Here is a 23,172-nt window from a genome sequence, read left to right on the forward strand (position 1 = left end):
GTCTTTTCGTCTTTGGCATTTTATATTTTCTTATGAATTAGAAGCTTTCTAATACAGACTGGATTTTGTCAGTAATAAAACTCTCACTGAACGTCAGAGGCCACCCATATTTTATCTCTTTTCTGGAAGGCCATAGAAAGAAAACAGTGGCAAACCTGGAGAACACATAAAAGAATCATAAAATAATAGAACTATAGAATGCCTTAGACTGGAGGGGACCTTAAAGGTCATATAGTTCCAACCTCCCACCATGACCAGGCACACCTTCTACTGAAACAGGTTGTTCCTGTTCCAGCCCCATCCAACTTGGCCTTGAACACTTCTAAGGATATTAAGTTTTGTTTCGTCGGGCCAGGGTTTTATGAGCCTTTAAAAGAAAACTTAATACACACAAAGGATAGCTCAGCTATTACCTTTGGAGGCAAATAATGAGCAGGATGGCTTCTGCTGCAGTGTTGGAAACCAAACTGTTTAATAAAAGGAAAAACAATAAACAGAAAATCCGATCCAGGTACAGAGGTCTGCTCCTGGTAAAACACCTTCACAAAAGCTTCGTCATTCTTTTGTCTTCTCTTTTTCTACCTGATGGCCCAGGCGGGATCTTTTGGCTCTCATCCAATTAGGTGACCCCAAGGTTTTAGTGAAGTCTCTGGGGTCCTATAAGGTGGCTTTTCACCTGATCGTTGGGAGAAACTTCTGGGCTTTCTTCCTTTTTTGGGGGACAAAGGCTAGTTTGTCCCTCTCTCATTGGGGGCATCCCCCTACACTCCTTCATCTCACCCTTTACTATACATTTAGAAAGAAAGAGGAGAAAGGAGTATAGATTAGAATGCCAATAATTTTTGCTGCCAATTCTCTATCTTAACTTTGGTGAAGTGTTTTTCCAGGTAGGTTTCAAATTTCTGGCTATATGTGTGACTTTTACATAGAGGTAGGTTTAACAACTTTTTTATCACAACAATAACTACAAAACTTTTTCAATGCAAAACTTTCTTGTAAACAATTTTAACTAATGCAAACTTAGAAAACAGTCTTTGCTTCTATCCGTGGCTCAGTTGTTTGTGCATTCTTCTTCTGGTGCCGTCTGCTGCTCTCGGATCGGCTGCACTTGTGGCTTGACATTCTTTGCAGGGATCCATCGAAGACCTGTGTTTGTAGAAATGCATGCAAACCCCCGGCCCCATGTTACAAGAGGATGGGGTCCTGAAATCTGTCCTGTCTCTGGATCCTTGATGAAGACTGGTGGTCTTTCCTTGAGCTTTGCCTGACTGGTATTGCTGAAATGCCTGAAAATTGGTGGTACCTGCTCCATAAAGGAATTGTTTAAGAAGTTAAAAACATATACAGCTTTATTCAGCCTCTCTATTGTAGAAAGCACTTCTGTCCCCCCTTTCTGTCTTTCTAGTATCATTTTCAATGACCTGTGTGCTCTTTCTACAATAGACTGGCCTGTGGAAGAATGTGGAATACCTGTGGTATGTTTGATACCCCAAGTTTTGAAAAACTCTTGCAATTTATTAGAAATGTAGGCTGGTCCGTTGTCAGTTTTGACTTCTTGAGGAATACCTAGGGATGCAAATGCTTGTAAGAAATGTTTAATCACATCTCTACTTTTTTCTCCTTGATGTGCAGAAGCAAAAATTGCTCCTGAGAAGGTATCTATTGATACATGTATATGTTTGAACCTTGCAAATGACTGATATTGAGTGATGTCCGTTTGCCATATCTGCAGGCTATTTAAGCCTCGAGGGTTAACTCCTGTTGCTATTGCTGGTATAGCTAATTTCTGGCAATCTGGACATGACTGAACAATTGCTTTTGCCTGATTCTGAGAGATGTTAAACATTCTTACTAAAGCAGGTGCATTTTGGTGATAGAAAGCATGGCTCATTCTTGCTTGTTCAATAACATTAGGAAGTGTGTGCTGGATTGGCATGGCTAACAAATCAGCCATGGCATTTCCCTCTGCTAAGAAACCTGGAAGAGAAGAATGTGAGCGAATGTGCATTACAAAGTAAGGTTCTTGTCGAATGGAAAGAAGTAAGATTAACTGTTTGAGCAAACTATATAACTGATCATTAGCAACTTCTTTTAGCAGAGATCCTTCTGCTCTTTCCACCACACCTGCAACGTAAATTGAATCTGTTACTAAATTAAAAGGAAATGTGAATTTTGAAAAGACCCGTACAACTGTTGCCAACTCTGTAATCTGTGCAGAACCATCTACTTCCTCAATATCTGATTCCCATTTTTTTGTCTCTGAATTTTGCCAAGCAATCACAGATTTTTTAGACTTCCCAGAACCGTCTGTAAAAAATGTGATTGCCTCAAGGGGTACATTACTTCTTAAAGGCTTATGAATTAATTTTAAAGATGAACTTAATAGCTCATGTTTGGGACAATTGACTGAAATTTTTCCTGCAAAATTTTCCAAAGCAAATTGCATAACTTCTGAATTTTGAATTAACCATTCTAAGTAGATGGTTGTGACAGGCAGAAAGATTTCTGCAAAATCTCTTCCTGCAAGGGAAAGCATTCGAGATCTAGCCTTGATAATCAATTGTGAAATAATTTCAGGGCAAGTTGTTATAGTTTTACCCAATTGACGCGATAGGAAAACCCACTCTAAGATTATCAGATGGTCCTTCTTCTCTAGATCCCACTGGAATATCAAACCATGAAGTTGTGGACTCTCCCCTAAAACTGCAAACAAAAAAGACAGGTTAGGATTATACCGATGAGCCTGACGTGACTGGATGGCTCTCATCACTTTCTCTAAAGCATTTTGAGCTTCTTTGTTGAATTCTCGCGGTGAGTTTAAGGCTGTGTCTCCTCTTAACAAATCTGCCAGAGGAGCCAAGTCCTGATTTGAAAGGCCTAGTAGTGGACGAAGCCAGTTCAGAGTGCCTACAAGCTGCTGCACTTCATTCAAGGTCTTTGGATTTGTCCTTAGCTGGAGTGGCTGCGGAGTTACCGTTTGTTCTGTGATCCTGTATCCTAAATATTTCCAGGGAGGAAGTGTCTGTATTTTTTCTTTTGCTACAGTGAGTCCTGCTTTCTCTACTGCTGAGATGACCTGATCTGTTGTCTCCTGCATTGATGCTTGGTCCTTTGCTGCTACTAAGATATCATCCATGTAATGTAATATGAGAGAATTTGGATATTGTGCACGAACTGAGGAAAGTATTTTTGCAACATACCACTGACATATACTCGGCGAGTTGCGCATTCCTTGTGGAAGAACGAGCCAATGATATCTTTTCAAAGGTGCTTGCTGATTTATGGATGGGATGGAAAATGCAAATCTTGGTGCATCGTCTGGGTGCAAGGGAATATTGAAAAAACAGTCTTTTAAATCAATAACAGTTAGCTTCCAATCTTTTGGAATCATAACAGGAGAGGGTAAACCTGGTTGTAAAGAACCCATTTCTTGAATTACTTCGTTAATTTTTCTGAGATCCTGTAACAACCTCCATTTCCCACTGTTTGGCTTTTTGATTACAAAAACTGGAGTGTTCCAGGAACTAGTAGTTGGAGTTAAATGACCTTTGGTTAATTGTTCCTGCACTAACTGCTCTAAAGCAGCAAGTTTCTCTTCAGGTAAGGGCCACTGGCTGACCCAAATGGGTGTGTTAGATGTCCATGTAAGTTTTAAAGTGTTATGTCCATCAACAGCTTTTGTTAAAATCCAGTTTCTAACCTGAGATACCATTGTGATAAAATGTCCCGTCCCCAAAGAACTATATCAGCTCCTACAATGAATGGTCTTGTGGTGGCAACACGACCTTCAGGCCCCTCAAATGTGACTGCGTGCGAGCTTCGAAAGCTCTCACAGTGACCACCAATACCTGCCAGCTGATCCAGCGTAGGCACGACGGTCCAGTCCTGTGGCCATTTCGATCTCGATATCAGAGTGACGTCTGCTCCGGTATCTATCAGGCCAGTGAGGGTGATGGCTTGCCCGAGGTGCTTCAGGACACAGGTGAGCTGAGGCCGCCCGCGGCTGATGAGCCTGGTCCAAGCGATGACAGCTGTGTTGTTCTGTGACTCTGGTAGGAGGAAAGCTTGCGCTATGGTTAACCCTTTGGGTAAAAAACATGGAGGGTCTGGACACAAAGCTAAGACTGTAATTTCCTGTGAACAGGTGACAGACAGCACAGTTGGAATGACATAAAAACCTTCTGCATGGGATCTGCTCACTCCCACTATTAAGAACTGACGTGGTTGTGGTTCAGGTCCCAGCTGTCCTGTAGACACTGTGTAAGCAACAGCATTGGTTAGCATCACTGGCTGGGCTGTAGACAGCTCCAGTCTGGTACCTGGGGACATTGTGGTCGGAAGTCCTGCAAGGATGTGTTGCAGTTCTGAACTTGGTGGCCTGTGGTGGTCTCTGGCCTCTGGTGCAGTGGTTTTTGTATCGTGGCACGCCACTGCTCCGTGCTGGACTGCACGTTTCCCGGCAGATGGTACGAAAAACCCTGTGCTGGGTAAAAGCTGTTAGTATTGTGACAGAAACCTCTGCATCCACTGTTTCTTGGCAATGGCCTTCTGCGGGTCCTAGGACATCCCCTTTTAAAATGACCTCTCTGACCACACGAATAGCACGAGTCCCTTGGAATTTGTTGGTTCTCAATTGCACCTTTGAATGCTATTAAAGCTTCTGCTAGGGTTTGTGTTTGCTTTTCTACTGCTTTTTCCTGCTGCTTTAGGGTGTTTTCTTGAGCTGTTGTGATGGCACTGGCCAATACTTCTGCCTGCATGGCTGCTGCATGCTCAGGGGTGCTCAGGCGGTTGCAAGCATCTACTAGCTGTGTCAGGGTGGGCTCAGGATCCTGTGGTAATGTACGTAATGCCTTTTTACAGGTTGGGTTTGCATTAGAAATTGCAAGCCGTTTTAATAACTCTTGTCTGGCTCGATCTATTGGAATCTGCTTTTCTAATGCCATTTTTAAACGGTCCAAAAACTTAATATAAGGCTCATCTATGCCCTGTTTTATTTCTGTGAAATCTAGTTCTGGCTTGTTGCCATCAGGGACCTGTAACAAAGCTGTTTTTGCTGCTTCTTTGACATCCTGCAATACTTGTCTACTAAGAGTTCGGGCTTGTATTTGAGGATCTGTATGAGCTCCTTCACCTGAGAGCTGATCTATAGTCAAATTTGCAGTAGCTGGAGTTCCTGCATAACCTCTTAAAAGGTCGTTTAACAAACGTTTCCATGCTAGTTCCCACAAAGAAAATTCTGTTGGAGATAGCAGGGATGTGCAAAGCTGTTTTAGATCATGTGGAGTGAATATGTTTGCTGTGAAGGTGGCCTGTAATAGGCTTCTGAAATAGGCAGAATCTCTACCATACAGACGAGAGGCTTTGCAAATCTCTTTTAACTCAGCAAAGTTAATTTGTTGCCATGTAGCCCTGGGTCCCGGACCTGCAGTGTATTTCACAGGAAAAACCTTCAATTTCGATGCAATTTCCCACTCTCCTTCCTGAACTGCATCCTTTCTTATCCTCTGCCAGGTATCTGTGACTCCCTGTGTGTTAAACTCTTCCTTAGATTGTTTGAAATTACATTGTGGAGCATAGGAATAGTTTGTTTTTTGTTCCGGTAAGTTATCGGACATGGGCGCCGCCATTTTGGACAGGGTCAGTTCCGGCGCATCACTTCCGGTTCCCACGCTCGGCAGAGAGGGGGTGTGCCGTCCCGGGCTGTGGGCGGGGAGCAGGGGCAGGGACACCGACCGGGCACCGCCTAAAAAAGGGGCGCATCCCTGCTCCGATGGACAGGAGCTCAGGGACCAGCCACCCAGGGACTCCTGGGAGTCCGAGGAGCCACGCCCACGAAGGACAGAGCTGGGCTCGGGGCTATAATGGCGATTGCCACGTGCTCTATTGTTCTCAGACTGGATTCTATCGGCTCGGCTTTTTCCAGTTTTACTGTCAAAATTCACCGATTTTGAACGCCAAAGCAAGGTTTTGAGAGGAGATAGAGAGGACTTTGCTCTGGTAGGGTTTTTGGAAGACGGGTTTTGCAGACAAGCCTGGCCAGGGCTGGTCTGCTCCCCCCTGTCTCGGGATGGGGTCGGTGGGGCAGGCGGGGGGGCAGCTGGCCTGGCTGCCTCCCGGCCTCTCCACCGGGGTTTCTCGGCTGGGATAAAGGAAGGTTTTTGGGTCCCCTCAGAACTTCGCTTTCTCCTGTCTTCTCTGTCCTGTTTGCATTCTGCCCTCTCCCTGGTCTTTGCTTGCTTTTCATTTTCCATTATTACAAATTTCAATACCGTCCTGAATATTGGACGCAGCTTTAAGTTGGACTTCTTGTTCTTTTCTGTGTTATATAATTTCAGTCCAACTGAATCCCAGAAGTCTGGATCGAGTTTCTGAGACATGTCTGAGTTTGGGAATTCTTTTAAGACCCATTTTACAAGCTTTTTAAGCTGTTTTTTGTCAAACTGAATATCTTGGATTTCCAACTTATAATTAAAATACGAAAAAAATTCCTGCTCAGCTACTGACAACCGATTCCCCATGGTGAAACTCACCGAGTCTTCTGGTCGTCCTTCTTGGTATAGACTTTTTCCCGGGTCCTGGGTGCAACAGTTTCAGCTTAGCCGATTCACAGTATCCTCTGAGGGTGTGCCGTTTGCTCCCGTCCCGTCTGAATTATAGCCTCTTCTTTACCGGTATGAGGCTTCGATTTGGGATTCCCTCTAAACCCCAAATCTCTTCTTCTGAGTTTTCTTTTTTAATGCGACAAAAAACTCAGGTGCAGGCCTGCTTCCCCAAAAACGCAAATACCAAGGAAAATTGTCCTATTTTGATTGAGGTAATCAAAAATTCCTAGACCATCTTCCTCAATATGAGAAATTCTGTCCAGGTGCCACGTATTAAGTTTTGTTTCGTCGGGCCAGGGTTTTATGAGCCTTTAAAAGAAAACTTAATACACACAAAGGATAGCTCAGCTATTACCTTTGGAGGCAAATAATGAGCAGGATGGCTTCTGCTGCAGTGTTGGAAACCAAACTGTTTAATAAAAGGAAAAACAATAAACAGAAAATCCGATCCAGGTACAGAGGTCTGCTCCTGGTAAAACACCTTCACAAAAGCTTCGTCATTCTTTTGTCTTCTCTTTTTCTACCTGATGGCCCAGGCGGGATCTTTTGGCTCTCATCCAATTAGGTGACCCCAAGGTTTTAGTGAAGTCTCTGGGGTCCTATAAGGTGGCTTTTCACCTGATCGTTGGGAGAAACTTCTGGGCTTTCTTCCTTTTTTGGGGGACAAAGGCTAGTTTGTCCCTCTCTCATTGGGGGCATCCCCCTACACTCCTTCATAAGGATGGGACATCCATCTAACCCTACTCTCTTTCAGTTTAAAACCATGGGAGAGAAATGGAAAAAAAAATCAACTAAACAAGTGCTTTATGCACAGATATGTAATTATTTTTCTGATAATGATTCTTTATGTCGCTCACCAGAAGTTATCTTTACTCATATTATTCCTCTAATAATTTAACAAAGAGACAAGGGTAATATTTGGCCAACAGAAGCAAGAAATCTCCTCTCTGAGGCATAAAATAGGTTTAAGTGTCCATTATACCTCTTTGTGTTACTACCTTGTCTGAATTCAAAACTACAATTTTACTTGGAAATCAGAAAGGCAAGGAGAATGGCATCCCAAGCTGATAAAATATTTTCAATAATTGTCTTGTAAATATTTTATGGGTAGCCTTTACGCCAATATTTTTATGGGTTGGATTTTAAATGTAGATAAGTGAAGCCTGGTAAAATGAGTGTTAAAGAAGTGAATAAGTGTTACTTTTGCCCTTAAACTGTGCATCTGCTCACATCACTAAACAGCTTTTTATAAAAATATGAAAAGAAAATACAATGCAAAAGAACAGGGAAGATAGATCTAGATTTTCTTCTCAAGGTTGTGAACTAAACCCCAGATTTACAAAGCTGGTAGAAAACCTAGGTAAGCTGGTGCGGTTGCATGGTTCCAGGTCCAGTGGCAGCATGGCTGCAGTGGCTGAGAAGGATAATGTAGCTCTTCACCAGGCTGCATTAATTCTAGTTCTCAACCCAGCTCAGAAAGAGTGGGTTCAGATGTGTTCACCCAGCACTGTTCAAAGATATGTTCTCGCACAGACAGGTCTCAGAAGTCAACTGGAAACATGGTTTGTGTCAGGGCAGGCACATCAGAAGCAACCAAATATTACTTCTGAGTAAATTAGTTTGTACCTCTTCAGCCTTTCAGTTTGAGGGTCACAAAGTAAGTGTGGCCAGCAAAGCTGGACAAGATGGAAGAAACACGGTAAGAATTGAATAAATTATCTAGAGTAATTTATGTTTAGCCAGCATCAGGAAGATGTGCTTTTGTAGTGCTAACAACATCTGCTGCCCAACATCTACCATTACATGAATCAATCCAAACACCCCTGCAAAGTAGGGACCGGGAGGCATTTCTCCATATAGAGATGCTGAGAAATGAGGAAAACTTCTGAGGGACCACCCCAACTTCTTGCCTAAGTGCCTTCCCAAGACTCAAACTTCCCATGCACTTGATTTAAAGGTTTTAAAGTATTGTTATCATATTAATTAATTATTGTTGTTTACATATGAGCAAGGCTTAAAGAAAACAAAACTTTTCACATAAATTCAGCTGAGTCAGACACTTAACACGGAAATTTCAGTCCAGATGTTTGTTTGGCGAAACAGAAGGAGAAACCTGTGCAAGAGTCACCTTGATGTATCTTTAGCTGCATTTTACATGCCAGTTTGCTCAGTGCTTCTGTTACAAGAGTGTTTGAAATGGTGGGGGCAGCAGTCTGGTTGTGTTTTGTGGGGTAAGTCTGCTGTGTTGAAAGGACAAATATAGCAACAGTAGAGATGTGAAGAGATTACAACAAGAGTGATGCAGAATGGTTGAAATAATGCAGCAGCTCTGGATAAAAACAAAGACAAAACTAGGAAGAATACTGAGAAAGAATAACATGCGCACAAGAGTATCTAAAATGGTCCTGATAATTCTGAAAGTAGTGGCACACAGAGTGACATTTCTGTTTACTGGAGGAGCTATGAACAGAGAGAAGCTAATGTACTGACCAGGAAAAACACAAATCTGCCTACCTTCACCACCAGACTGGGAAAAAAGGTGTAGTTCAAATTCATATCTGCAAAGACAAGGTCTATTGGTAAGACTTCATATGCCTCCTGTCGTGTTTCTCCACTGCTGCTGTGCTTCATTCAAACATTCAGAGCTTATACAGATTTGAATAAAAATCCTACTGCAGAAAACATCATTATTATATACCATGGGACTCTGTAAATCCACATACCAATCTACTTAAAACATTGTTGTTAAATTCAGCTTTTAGAAAAAACCTTCAATACTTTCTACCCCATGCCAATTTTGCAAAAGCAGCTATGTTACTATTGCTTTTTCTGGATAATGTGCTATTTCTTCTTTTCTTGACAGGCATACAAGTGAACTTAATTCAGTATTCTATCTAAGAAAAATAACTAGCTTTGAAAAGTAAAAGGTTCTGTTCTTCAAGTTCAGTTTCCAGTGGGAAAACACAGGCATCTCTGACAATGTCAGGTTCACTTGTAAACATATTAATAGACATGGCATTTTTTACATTGAGTTTGATAAGTTAGCACAGGCTTGCCCACAATTAATGTGATATTTTTTATGTGTCAAGACAGGAGTTTTTTGGTGAATATATATATTAAATATTCAGACACAGGCCAGTAGCTGATGAGGTAAAAAGAGACCCTCCCTTCCATTGACTTCACTGATATCAATAAGGATAAATACACTTTTCTCTGGAAGAGAATTATCTTGCTGGATCATTTGTAAATAAGTAAAAATTAGTTTTTAAATGGTTGTGGGAGAAGCAAAAAATGAACTGATTAACTCAGTAGCATTACATGTAGCCTATGCAAACCTAATTCTCTTGACGTAAACAGATCAGTGGCTTCTTGCTCTTTTACTGAACTAGGTTTGGGGCAAGACCCACAACTACCCTTTCAAGTCAGTAGAGTTGGCCTACCCTTAAACTAAAACAACATGCTACTACTCATAAAGGGCATGACAGTTGCAACAGAAAAAGCTGTCCCGGCCCCAGTATAATAATGAATTACAAAGCATAACCATTGTAACCTGTGGTCTGTTCCAAAGCAGGCATTCCAAACTGGTTTGGACCAAAAATTCTACCCTGAAGTGTAAATGTGTGGGGAAAGTGCAAGTTTCAACAAATCTGAATTATCTGATGAAAAATATTCTGTGTGGCTCTCCTTCTGCTCTGGTCCTGGGAATATGCAAAATCTATATGGCCCAAGATATTGAAATACTTTGGCAAGGGTCATGCATCAAGAAGATGTTTACATAAGTCTTTAAAATCTTTGCTTTTCATTCCATTAGCAGATCATTTCTGAGAAAACTGAACACGTACAACAACCCAAAACAAGAAGCATATTTTTTTTTATCACAAAATGAATCATTTCTTATTGATGCTGAAAATGGAAGGCTTTCTTTATTCCTCTTTTTTCTTCATTTTTTATTTTTTTTATGAAAAATCTTATGATTTAAAATGGAGCAGCAAGGAAGCAGAACTTCCCACAGATTATTTAAAACATTGTTTGGAAGACAGCAAGAAGGTAAATGAACATTGAATGTCAATACATATTTTGAATGCAATCAGAAAATATTCTGGGAGTTGTGGCTGTGTCTGATCCCATCAATGTGTGTGTACATAAAGTCACACACAGAATAGAAACCAAGCTTGCTGGGCACAGTGGAATAAAGGCAGGATTTCTCAGTTCCTTTCACATGCAATGTATAAATTTATTGCATCTATTACAACAAGTCAGGCCCTATCCTGAAGGCAGAAAAGTAAATGGAAATTTTTAAAAAGTATTTTAAAGTTTGCTAGTGGCACTCTGTCACATATTTTATTTCATCTATGGATTGCACTGGTATAGGTAGGTATTTGATCTAACAATGTAAAACTAGAATAAGTAAATTTTAATCCCACTAGGTTCAACTATTCTTAGGAACAATTACTTACTGGGAACACAGCTTACCCTTAATAATAAGTTCAGATTTCTGCTACTTGATTAAAATAAAATTCTCTTTTGGAGTCTATGTAAGAAAAACAAATATTATCACAAATATGGACCTACATCTGTGAGGTTTTATGGACTTCAGGGTCATTGTTAATTCTTCACAACCAAATATGCTAAAGGAAACAAAAGTGACTTTTGGTTCTGAGGTGTCTTTAGGTGTCTTTGGCACTGCACCTGCTCAGCTAGCTGTCACCTCCCACAGCTTGGTGTGCTTTTGGAGATCTGCAGGAGCTGGCAGGGAGATGAGCTCTCAGAAATCCTGAAGCTGTTCACCTTTAGTTGAAGAGACCAATATTTCTGTTAAGGAAGGAATTTAGAGGTGATGTGACAGTGTCATTAATTAGAGTACCCTTCAGATACCCTAGAGAACAGATACTTACCTGTTTATCATCTAGCAATTAGATGATAACTAAACTTCCTCCTACTTGTAAACTAAGAATCAACTGAATATCAAAATATTATCTTCAGTATTATCCATGCTTTAATCTTTCTGAATGTTGCCTCACTGAACACCAATTCCTATCTCTCTTCTAGGAACTATTAATCCATATTTCTTTGCTTCACCCAGTCCATAGTCTGTTATGTAAATTTCTTCTGAAAAATATCAGATTATAAAGTTACATTTAAATGATGATAGTTCCTTGCTGTTCAGGAGTATCTAGGTATGGGATAAAATGTCAAGTTTATGTGCACAAAAATGTAGACTTTATTTTCTGAAGTTATTAATCTCTATATACTCTGTAAAAGAAATAGTTAGTCCTTGTTGAAATAGTTAGAGCATATGCCACAAGCATATGCACTAAAGGCTGCTTTCTTGACAGATATTTTAAGTCTTATGCAACAGGAGAATGTGGACACTGAGTGACATGACTTCTATTGCTGGGTTTTTTTTTTGTTTTTGTTTTTTTTTTGTTTGTTTTTTTTTAATTTTCATGCTTGTGTATTTAAATCCAGTCTGAATTGTAGAAGACTAGAAGAAAAAAGCTGCTGTGCAGGTTGGAAAGTTTGTGATTCATTTCATATGTGATTGATTTGCACATTATTAGGTAGTTTCTTACCTACAAATTGAGCTGGGACTGACAAGTTCTGCATCTGCTGGAATGGCATTTTAAATCTCATTTAGGAGATGCCTTGCTCATTTCTACTGTGTTATGTCATGCTCTTACAATGTGCATTTGGGGTTTTTAGTAAACACTGTTTTCCTAGGAGCTATGGAATGACCCTTTAGTTTTGAATTATGCACCTGCTGGCATCATATTGAGGACGAAAAGCTATGCTCCTGCTTTCTCTTACTCATAAAATATTCAGATTCAATTAAATTACAACAGAGATCAAGGTGGAAAGGAGTATCTGTGTGTTACTGCAGCTCAAGGGTAATGGTAATTGTCACCTTTAAAGTTACACAGCATAAGACAGTGATATTTCATTTTAAAAATAATGGGATTTCTACAACAGTTGTCATGAGATTTGAGGTTGCTTCTGTTTTGTATTGTTTTCTTTCACTGAAATGCAGAACATTTGGTCTAAAAAGCACACACCAATGTGTCAGATGAAGATTTACAGAATTATGATGATTGAAAAGTGTTTCACAATAAACTGACACATCTGCCATGAGTCAATATTTACTTACAGGTAGCTTTTGATGTCTTATAGAAACATAGATTATTGTTCTTCCTCTGCTTTCTTTTTGACTGAAATCAATATTGAAAAATAAAAAGGAGAGAAATTGCAGTTGGCTAAACTCTTTCAAGACATTGTTGCACTGGTTCTAGGTAGCAGTAAAGGAAATTATGACATTTTACTATTTGTTTCAATATTGATCTATCTAGGCTACATCTGTTCTTTCTATGGTCAGTTTGAAGCTGTCAGTAAGACATTGTCCCCACGGCTGCATTTGATTGCTTTGTGTATACAGCTGGGCTTGTTTAAACTATGTTGGCATGTACTACATATTTGGAGAAATTAGATTTTGCCTTTGAATTAACCAAAAAAATTGTTCTACCCCTCATTCTATAATCTATGGTTTCAATAGGTAGAACCATTTATTCTGGCACAAGTGTAAAATCTACTTTCAACACAAACTGCATAAGTAATTGCATTACATCAGATTTTAGTTAGGAAAAAAAGTTGTGAATCTCAATTTTAATTTTATCTTCTTTTTTTTGTTTAGAAAATGTGTTCAAGTTAAAACAAAAAGAAAACAATGATAATAACATACCTTGATAGAATATATTTAAACTTTCTGCTTTTTGAGGAGGGATATTTTTCCTCTTTCTCAGAACAGGAGAGTTTCTCAGTCAAAAAAATATACAAAAAACTCCACGTTATTGAATATCTCACTTGAAATAATTCGTCTGGATGCTTAAATTGTCCTAGATTGGCCTAAAGTCTAGAGTTATCTCTGTTCAAACTGTCCCTGCTGGACAGGGTAGAGTATGCAATGACAGATTTTTTGAAAAGCAGATTTGCAGAATACTCATCTCCTGGTTACACTTTCTGAGAATATTTTTTAAAAATTCAAGGCAAAACAATCAATAACTTTAATAGAAACTATAAGAATTCATTTGCTTGAACTATCTTTGAAATTAATGTGTATAAGACACACAGAGTGCTGAAAATCAGAATATGTTAGCCAGCTTTTGGTTATGTCGTGATTTTGTGTGCCCCACCACAAGCCTGTGAAACTGCCCTAAAACCCTCTTTGAACTTCAGTATATTCCATCTCTCTGACTGCAAATGTCTCCCCTGTATGCACTCTCATATTTTCATAAAACTTGTAGCAAGACAGTCTGGGTGTTTTTGCATCTTTTGTTCATCTGATTGTTATCCAATGGATTAAAGACAAGAGAGGATGTAAACCAGCAGACTAACAAACAAACTGTGATTGGACATTTTCTGCATGAAACCAGATAAAACACGCAGCTGGCTTACCAAGGGTATAATTCACTTACTAAGGAGAAAAAACAGTGCAATAAGATTTTGTACTCTGAAAACATCAGAAAAAAAATTGTGTGTGTGAAGTTGTGAATGCAGCCTGGAGAAAAGTGCAGGTAGCATGTGGAGAAGCAAAAGCAGAATAAAAATGCACACGCTTTAATGCAGTGATTGTACTTTTAAAATTTCCAGACATTGATTTGCAATAGATCTCATTCCAAAGGATTAAATGTATTGGCTTACTTGAGAAAACCCAATTTAGCCTAAGGAAAAGTGGGTCATAGATTACTGCTTTTCCAGAAATGACTTTGAAGAATTTTAATGTAAGAGCAGACAGGAGATGACTGAGTAGCCATCATAAAATACCTTTAAGTTTTGAACTTGGTATAAGCACATCTGAACAAGCTTAATGCACTGAGTACTGTTGGTGTAATAAAAAAAAGAGTCAGGAACATTGGATTGTATTGCTAGAGGGCACACAGTATAAATCAAAGCAGTTGATACCATATCCATGTAAGCTATAAATTGAACATTACTTAGAATGGTGTATATGGTTCTGTCACTATATTTTAGCAAGGGTATAACTGTGCCTGACGAGAGGCTGTATATTTTATTAACCTGTAGACTAAAGTCATGTGCTAAAGACTTATGTAATAATTAGAATTGCAGGAAAAAACCCAAGCTTTACTAAGATTCATTAATTAACGACTATTCATTTTTTGGCTACTCTTACAAACAAGCTGTTGACAGCAACTCTGAACCCTACTGAAGGTTAAACTTGCACTTTTTTTTTAAATGTGAAGACTCATCTTCTATTATTTACCAAACCATATTAAAAGACAGAATTCAGACTCTCAGCAGTCATCAGTTTTATGACTCATGCCTTGAAGAAGGTAGCCCAGCTCAGTAAAACCCAGCACTGTAGTCCAGGCAATGGGCATGGTCACAGATCCAGCGAGAGATCCAGACGTGTGGCTGTGTGGCAAGGTCCCTTACAGGGTATTTCAGGATAGTACGCAAATGATAGAATGGGATAATTTTACAAAATAATCACCTATACTTCCTAGGGAAATAGAATTAAATATATTTGTTATAACTTGAAGGTAAAAAAAGAGTTAGTCTTGTTTTGTACTTGGAAAGAAAGTCTTCAAATAGGGTGTGAGGAAATACTACATTCACTTTTTTGGTGAGAAAGCTTCTATATATATGAGAAAAAAGAACTGGCTTTTTAGTCTCCCTTGCCAATGAACATCAAGATGTTTTGATGTCTTCTGTTTATTATATTTTTGCTCTGGGAATTTGAAGCTGAAATTCACTTCAATATTATCTTATTTTTGAAATAAATTGTTTCATTCCCTGATCCATCAAGTAAAGCACACAGCACTGGATTAATTTAGATTAAGAGAAACAACAAGAAAAAGAAACAAAGAGAAATCTTCAATGAGAGAACAGCATGAGTGCCTTTTCTCTAGGGATTATAGCATTGTTTCAAATCAAAGTAGCACGATAACTTTATCTGGAAGGGAAGTTCTGAAATTTAAGGGTGCAATACATAAGCAAATAAGTGTTATTTTACAACAGATGTGAACTGCACATTTACATTTATCATTTTTTTGTTCTTGGCTTGAGTAACAGTGAATTAACTGCTCCACATTATCCATCTTTATATTTTTTTTTTACTCTTGATAATAATTTAATAATGCATGTAGTAGGAGAAGTGCATGGATTGTAGCTTTTGTAGAGATACAGAAAAAGGGTAATATGTTGCATCCCAGTGACAATGATAATGACCTTTTTTCCCTTAACTCTGTTGCTTTCAATCTAGTTGATAACGGTTTAACATATGGCTTTCCTATTGTGGGTCTTCAACTTTTAAATGGAAGACCATTTTCAAGCATCTCCTGTCTTCCTTTAGTCATGGCAACAGGGAAAATAACTGTTGTTATGTGCCATTTGCGACATAACTAAGTGATATGAAAAAAAAGGGTTAAAGTAAATCTTAGAATCATATGGGAAGCAGGAACACTCTGTAGAGTATCTTTTTCCTTTTCCATAGGTTCTTTCACCAAGATATAGTTTTATTACATTCCTGCAGTATTACTGCTATTCTCAACTGGCATAAAATCTATACTCATAGGAACTTGGCAAATACTATCATAAAAGACAAGTTTCTATGGCACAGGTATCTTAGAATACATGTACAATTTTGTGACTTCACACAAAAGGCTTGCTGCAACCTTCTAAAGGACATGGATCTATGATCCTGTTTTCAGTGTGATATTTTAGATGACTGAAATATTCATGTAAGGCATTATAAAGGATCCTCAAAATGTGAGCATCAGGTTTTCCTGACGTTGAATTTGTTCATTTCAATTTTGTATGAGACTAGTGATTCAGGGTAGATGTTTGGCTCAGCAGTTATGCTTAAAATAAATAAAATAGACAGCAGATATATACAAATACATTGTTTTACCACCAGAAAAGTTCTTATAGTAGAGCGATGAGGAAAAAAGTCTGATGGTTAAGCAGAAATCCTGAATAACTGAAAATAATTACCTTGTTCACATAAATATAACAATGTTTGCTGTATTATGTGCCCTTGATTTCAGCTTTCACTGACAATTTTGAATCAGCATCGTATAACAGCAACACTTGCACATTTCTATTGGTTTGTAGTAAATTTTTAGTGACCTTAAAAAAAGAAATGCATTTGTGCAATGCATTGTAATCCTGGTCTGGAATGTATAAATGTACTATGTGTGTCTGTTTTCTTTTTTCATAAGTCTCACCTACTTGTAACAATTAAGGTCTTTGAAAAGCTGCAGAGAATCTGAGAACTAGACACAATACACTTGCAATCCAATTGTGAAACAAATAATAGAACCTTATTTTCTAGGGACATTTTGAAAGAATTCTTACTCTTCTTCTTGTCTGTTTTGCAGCCATGTCCTACAGTGTCCAGCACTGAACTGAGGTTAGTATTTAACTGCCTGGTATGTAGAGTTTGAAAATTGCAGCATCTAAACTTTTCATGAAGCTGTACTCTACACTGCATAAACTGGCATTAACCATTAAGCAGCAACAGCCATAATTAAGGTTTTTTTCCTAATATTTTTATTTTTTAAAGGAAAATAATTAATTTTAATCAAATAAAAAAGCACATCTGAATTAGAATTTATATTTTTTTTCAGTTACTGTAACTAAAAAAAAAAAATTACTATGAAATATCTTTCACCATTGTTGTTTTCACCAAAAAACCCAAACAAACAAAAAAAAACCACAAAAAACCCCAACCAAACAGCAGCAACAAAACAAGTCCACGAACTCCAAAAAAGTACAAATGTCTCACTTCCACTTTAAGGAAAAATCAGTAACTGTGAATCTGAGATGAAGGATGAACAACTTAATTTCCAGTTTAAGCTACTAAAAATAAGTGTTTCATGATCAAAATATCACATTAATTCAATCATATAATCTCCTCATCAAGGTTACTGTAAAGCCCAAAATGTTCTATGCACTATATAGCTTGATAAGGTTTTTGGAGCCAAGATGAGCAGTGATTCCTTGTTGGTCTAGAAGTTCTATAGTTTGTATCTTGCAAAAGTTTAGATTATTATAATGATTGCTTAAAGAGTATGACTCACAAAATTATGATACACTCTTCACTGTCTCAGTGAAACTATTGCAGAATTCTTCAGCTTTTCATAGAATCATCTGATAGCATGTGTCTTCAATCAGTAATACCTGATACTTTATATCAGACAGCAAAATACTGCACAATAGTTTGTGAATATTCACCTGTCATTTCTCAGAAAACACATATTCCAAAGCACAGAAATATCATACTATGATTCAAGTCTATACTTCATGAGGATTTTCTGTGTTTCTTCCGTGAATGTCTGATGCCACTTCTTTATAGCAGTCTTTTTAAAGACTCCCTTTATGACTTTTTCAATTGCATGAGGTCTTCAATCCTTAAATCTTGTTACCATATTTATTGAAAGAAATCAAATCCAAACAAACAATTAGAAATAAAAGTAAACTGGGAGGTTACTGCTGTATCTGTAAATTCAGTTCCCCAAACAACCATCATTCAAACTCGTAAGACTATTTCTGATCCAAATTCTACCAACTGGCTCCTTCACATCTAACAATGCATTTGGGAAAAATTAATTTTTATGAAAGCTTCATTTTCCTTCTTATAAAAAGCCTCTGAGACACATAAAAGGCATCTGAGAGATGCTATAAACATGATTACCCAAGAGAGCCAGGTACTTATAGCATACATATAATGAAATATCCACCTCTCTTGAGTAATTGTGTACGTATATCAAAATGTTTACTGGTAATTGGGAAGCCTGACCCACCACCTACCCAAAATGCTGAGGTTTTGTTTGCTACATGATGAAGTTACCTCAAAAAGAAAAGATTGCTATGGATTACACAGAATATTCTTTCATCATCATACATTGCAGAAGAGAGATGTAGGAAAAACACAAAAGAGGTGAGATGAAAGGAGAATTGCAAAGGAAGCCAGACTTCTAAAAGGAGCCCTGTGATCTCTCTTTCTCTCAAATGGGTGTCTTCCCCCTGGACTAGCTCAATGTTATATTAAGTAACAACTATGTGGCATTTACTGCATCCACTATGCAGAGAAAGGCAAAGAAAGCACTGTAGTACCCATTAGGATGAATCAGCTTATCAAATAAAAAACAACTCCAATTTTCATCTACAACTTGAAGGAAACCAAACTTTTTTTGAGGACTACATATATGCACAGTTGTGTCTGCATGTATATATACATATATATATATATATATACACACACATATGTATACATATACAAATATAATGTGTCTAAAAAACTCTGTGAAGGTTAATGTCACAAGTTTTTTATGCTTATCTGCACTAGTGTCCATTTTCTTTTAATCTGACTAGGACAGAGATGTCTTCAGTCAATAATCTCATTCATCACAATTGACAATAGTAACAGCAGTTTTGATGGGAACATTTAAGTCATAAAAGGATGCCTTCAAGCACTCCCAATGCCTTCTGGGCTATTTTCACAAAAAACCTCATCAGTATTAATGCAGCATTAAGTATAGATGTCTTTGACAGATAACAGTAACAAAAAATTGCCCGAAGGTTTGTCCCAACTCTTGCAGTTTCTTGCCTCCCTTACTTTACCTGTTCGCACTGGACAGAGGTGGGCTTTGGCTAGGCACCTTAGACAGTGAGTGTGATGGGACGACACCATTCCAAAATGAAGACAAAGCTGTGGCACAGTTGTGTGACTTTTCTCCCTTCCTTGTGACATCAGGAAGGATTCACAAGCAGCTGCTTATCCTTGAGTCCTACTCCTCCCCATTTCAGATAAAGCAGGTATATTAGTCACTATTGCTCAATTTCCTCAGGGTGCAATATTTGTATTCCTATGAGTTTACAGTGTCTCTTTTATAATTACTTTTTTTGCCTGCCATTTTAGTAGCCTTCCTGCTATGGCTGGTGGGTTACAACTGTCAGTGTCACACAGAACACCCATTTGACAGTGATGTGAATCATTTGTCTTTTATGGCATGATCCTTGGCAGCGATTTTAGATACAAATCCTTCTACAACGCTTGCAGTCCATTGAGATCAAAGAGAGCATGAGAGAGACAACTGACTCATAGCTAGCAATGAGAAATTAAGGTCTCTCTTAGCCTACCATTCTCTGCATTTTACTTCTCTGTACTTTTATATTGCTGTATGGCAGGGTAGTGCCAAGTTGCTTTCCAGATAAAATAAGCTGTTGCAGAGCAGTTCCCAGGAACTGTTTCTCTTACCTCTGTGCTGTTACCTGTGAAGGGCTACAGGATGGACTTGAGCTTTACTAAGTGGTTATTATTACTGTTTGTGAAAAGACTACCAAACTCCATGTCAGTCTTTCCAACTTGCCCTCCACAGACAGCATTTGGACACATTTCAAGGACTGCAAAAATCAGGACTGTTCCAAATAAGCAGCCACCCTCTTTTGGTGGGGAAGTTAGTTTTTCAGTGTATCAAGGAAAAGCTGCATTTCATACTTCCCTTCAGGACCAAAGAATGGACTGTTGCTCTTTTCCTTTGGTCCACCTGTCTTCTGGAGTGTAATGTATTTCTTCTTCAATCAGAAGGCAACACTCAAGCATAAGGCTCAGTGCCCACAACATAAGAGGAAAATCTTCATTGCTATTCAAGAGCCATCCTTAAATGTCTCCTCAGACATATCTGAGCTTTTTCATCTGCTTGGTTCCTTCCTGTGGTCATGCACAATGCACTATATCTAAGTTACTCTGATCCTTTTCTCCTGACCCATAAAAAAAGGTTTTCTATGCTGAGCAATTGCATCATCCTCTTTGATGTATTCAGTCTCCAGGCCTGCAAGGAGAAGACCCAGATTTTTCTAGCACATAGCTTTCTTCTCACTTATAATAAATTTAAAGTTATTAGGTGGTTTGAATTATCTCCATTTTTTTTCATTTGCTGCAAAACATACATGTATGTTAGTAAAAACTCCTGGCTTATGGCCATGAACAAAAGTTTCTCTCGTTCTGTCTCTCTCTCTCCCTCTCCAGGCACTGATGCATAAATCCAATTATCTTTCATTCAGTCCTTCACTTGACTTTTCCTCATCTCAAATCTAAAGATCCCAGCTGTGCTAGTTTATTGTATATGCATCCAGCATCGGAACTAGTAAGCATTTCACAAACTGCTGGAACACCTACAAATTTACTGTTGTGCAAGCCTCAACTGGTTAACTTACCTAGTGTCAATAAAAACTTCTTGGATTTCATTTTCTTGAAGAATATTCACAGAAAAGACTGAGAAGTGAAACTAGAAGGATCTCCAGTAATCACCAGCCCACACAAATATTTCATATTTCTTTTTTATTGTTTTTTTTTTTCTTTTCTAAGAGAGCACAAATAAAACAGGAAAAGAAGATATAAACTGAGGTCACAGAGTTCATCATTGTGTAAATACAGAAGCACAGTGGGCTTTTTTTTTTAAAATTCTATTAGAAGGAAGCTTGGAGCCTAATTTTTTCAAGAGATATTATATAGCAATAAGTCTAGAAGACAGAACCAACTCTGTTAACTTTAATTTTTTTATTTTTTTTTTACAGATGAGATAATCTTGCTACCTCATCCTCATAGATCTGGCAGTAATTTCTTCTTAGTGAATAAAATTGGTGCCTTGATGAAATGAGAATTCAGAAATTCTTGCAATCTCAGCAGCGCTGTCTTTAGAGTTACAGAAATGGTAAATCTCTCTCATGATGTCAGTTACATTAGGTTATAGTCAAATACAGTTGAAGTAAATCTCTCGTCTTTGTAACTTTAAATCTACTTATAACAGTTTTCCAGGAAAATATGTACACTATTTTCATAAAACATTAGCATAAGTTGCCAAATTAAGCTAGTTGGAAAAAAATAACTTAGAAACCTTACTAGATATTTATTATGTATATACGTATTTCTTGTTGATCTTAGTTTGATTTTTGCTTTGTTTAATTGGCCGGGGTTTTTTTTGAGAAGGGAGAGATGTTCAGGGACATCTATTGAAGGTAAAGAATGTAAATAAAGCAAGCCAGCAAATAGCTACAGTTAGAGGGAGGCTAGCTCACAGTTCTGTAGCATTGTCCCCAGAGTTGTATCAGTTCTTCATTTGACTGAAAGAATTGAGGAGGAGGAGATGAGAGAAGGCTGAGCAGCCACAAGCACTTTCCTGTGTTTAGAAATGAACTGGTAACATTCTACACTTATAGTGAGTGGTAACATAACCCATCACTGGAAAAATAAAGTGTTTCTGACAGGGCACAGCCTCATGCAGGATGATAAGCACCAAGAGAGGAGACATTGCTTCCTGGAGAAAACAGTTCCTGGGGTTTGAAGGCATTTCCCTGAATCAGTAATGCTATTCTAGTGAGGCTGATGAAAAGCCAGTTTGGGCTGGAAATCCCCTTAAGGGTGAAGGCAGCAGGCACGGTCATACTGGAGAGGACAAAGAACAAAGATGTTACCACAGGGAAAAGGCAAGGAGACTCTGGATCTGTGTGTTTTGAAAACTTAACATTGTAGCTCTTAAGCAGATTGTTTTCAAAACAAGCTTCACTGGCTGTAGACCAGAGTTATTCCTCCTTTTTCTGCCATGGTAATTTAGCTTTCAGACTCATTTTACCAGCAACTTCAATTTTCTAAAAAGTTAGCGTGGCAGTCTCTGTTGGAGAGTTATTACTGACTGGAACACACAGCAGGATTTAAAGTTCCACGGGTTCTCCTCTTGCCAATTTCCAAAGTAAGAACAAATTACCTTAGAAGTAGACAGGCAGATGTAATGAGAGATATCTGTGTTTCACAAATGATGCTGCTTTGGGGATTTTTTACGTGAACTACTTTTCTAAGTGGACATGCCCATTCACAGAGAAAAATTCTCAAGACCAAAATTTATTATCAAAATATATAAGGACAAAATATAAAGTCATAGAGGTTCAGATGTTATCTCTGAACAAACATTATCCTGAACATGTATTTCTAATAGTGTTTATGATTTTCTCAATTACTCTAAGTATGTTCTATTCTGACACATACAAAAATAAGTTCCAAAACATTAAAAACTCCCACAAAACTGAAATCTTGTTTTCTTGCTATGTCTATTCACAACGGTGTTCATTTTTGGATCACTTTTAAGGTTGTTTTTTAATTAATTCAAAACATGTAACTGAAATAATCCCCCATGAAATATTGAAATTGCATTTTACTTGCCAAAAAGGCGTTTCCTTATCCTCATAGATTATTTTCAATGAATATTTATCACTTTCTCTAGAGTCAGTCAATTCCCCATACATAATTTTCATACCATTCTTTATCTCAGAGAAGATGTAAAATCCTAAATTTTTCATTTAGTAGATAAGAAATTGATTTTTTTTTTCTTGACTGTACCCCTACATAGCACCCCTTTCTTCTGTCCTGAATTTTCACTGGTACAATTAGTCCCCCAAGGTGTACATGAGGTGTACAAAATGTAGTGAGCCTGACATGTCTAAATAAAACCTTTAACAGCATCTATTATGTTCCCCTTGGAGAAATTGCAATGTTTCT

At 38.1% G+C, this 23,172-nt stretch overlaps 1 protein-coding gene across 1 annotated transcript; it reads right to left on the reverse strand.

The window, feature by feature from the left end:
• Nucleotides 1–327: 327 nt before the first annotated feature.
• LOC135295096 (endogenous retrovirus group K member 6 Pol protein) lies at nucleotides 328–7,319 on the reverse strand. Its single transcript, XM_064411165.1, has 2 exons — nucleotides 6,534–7,319; nucleotides 328–4,049 (listed from the first exon to the last, which is right to left on the reverse strand). The coding sequence occupies exon 2, from the start codon at nucleotides 3,710–3,712 to the stop codon at nucleotides 1,052–1,054; it is 2,661 nt and encodes an 886-aa protein (XP_064267235.1). The 5' UTR covers nucleotides 3,713–4,049; nucleotides 6,534–7,319; the 3' UTR covers nucleotides 328–1,051.
• Between the last annotated feature and the right edge of the window lie 15,853 nt (nucleotides 7,320–23,172).

Source organism: Passer domesticus, chromosome 1 (assembly GCF_036417665.1).
Source record: "Passer domesticus isolate bPasDom1 chromosome 1, bPasDom1.hap1, whole genome shotgun sequence".
Lineage (NCBI taxonomy): Eukaryota > Metazoa > Chordata > Aves > Passeriformes > Passeridae > Passer > Passer domesticus.

Bases quoted from the DNA above. Each gene is read 5' to 3' on its own strand.
- LOC135295096 (XM_064411165.1), bottom strand. From the start codon at position 3,712: ATGGTATCTCAGGTTAGAAACTGGATTTTAACAAAAGCTGTTGATGGA.